The sequence below is a fragment of the Geospiza fortis genome, unplaced genomic scaffold (genome assembly GCF_000277835.1).
Source record: "Geospiza fortis unplaced genomic scaffold, GeoFor_1.0 scaffold248, whole genome shotgun sequence".
NCBI classification, from domain to species: Eukaryota; Metazoa; Chordata; class Aves; order Passeriformes; family Thraupidae; genus Geospiza; species Geospiza fortis.
In genome coordinates, this window is record NW_005054695.1 from 77,405 (window position 1) to 78,441 (window position 1,037).

The following is a 1,037-nucleotide window of genomic DNA, read 5'->3' on the forward strand; positions in this document are numbered from 1 at the left end:
GGGGGCCGGGAGCCGCAGGTACCGGGAGGGGAAATCCCAACCTTAAAATTCCAAATTTATCTTTTATTTCCCTCTCCTCACTCCTTGTTCTGCTTTAATTTCCCCCAAGCTTTTCCCCGCTGCGAGGTTTTCCCTTTCCGCTGCTCCCAAACGCTCTGGAGCCTCTTGCCGGGACTTCCAACGCCGCCGTTCTCTGCCGCGTCCCGGTCCCAGCGTGGAATTTCCGACAAATCCGTGGGAAATCCCGGGGGAACGAGTACCAGCCCAACAACTGGAAGCGGAAGAAGACTCATGGCTGGATCAAACGGATCAGCACTCCCGGCGGGATCGCCGTGATCCTGCGGCGGATGCTGAAGGGCAGAAAATCTCTGAGCCACTGAGGGAGCCCCGGAATTCTCCGGGAATTCTTCTCCAGGAATTCGGGATGAGCCCGCCGGGCCCTGGAGGGCGTGCCAGCCCTGCTGGCCCTGTCACTCAGTGCCTCTGAGGGGTTTGGGGCGCGGCTGCTCCTTCGGCTGTTAAATTATCCTCGCGTTTTCCATGTGTTTATTCCAAGTTTTTAAAAGTTTGTTTGCTTATAAACGTGCGAATGCGGTGTGTGTTGAAATGCCAGCATGTCTCATGCGTTAATTAGGGTGGGGAATTTAATGAGGAGGGGGAATCTGGCATGTTCCAGGGCGGATATTTGGGAAGGATGCGGGTGCGGAATTCGGGTTTACTTCACTCAGCAGCGCCTCTGCCCCATCCTCTGCGCACCTGATTCCAGCATCAGCTCTAGGATGGGATACAGGGAAGGAATTCTCTTCTTTTTCCCCGCGCCGCTAATGAGCCGCCCCTTAATTATGAAGTACTCTCCACCCAAACTACAACTCCCAGCGTGCCCCGCGCCGCACTCCATCCGGGTCCTCCGGCGCTGCACCCGCCCCGCCCTTCCGCGCGGACACTTCCTGCCTCAACCCAACCTTCCCACCGATGATTGACAGGCGCCGCACCCAATAGAAACGCAGCGTTCCTCGGCGCGGACCAATCGGCGCGCG

General features: G+C 57.7%; 1 protein-coding gene across 1 annotated transcript; it reads left to right on the forward strand.

The window, feature by feature from the left end:
* Position 1: 1 nt before the first annotated feature.
* Positions 2-612, forward strand: MRPL34 (mitochondrial ribosomal protein L34; the record flags this gene model as incomplete). The annotated part of the gene is made up of 2 exons (XM_031065175.1): positions 2-18; positions 110-612. Coding segments are annotated over 2 exons (288 nt in total), but the record flags the coding sequence as incomplete, so codon positions are not given.
* Between the last annotated feature and the right edge of the window lie 425 nt (positions 613-1,037).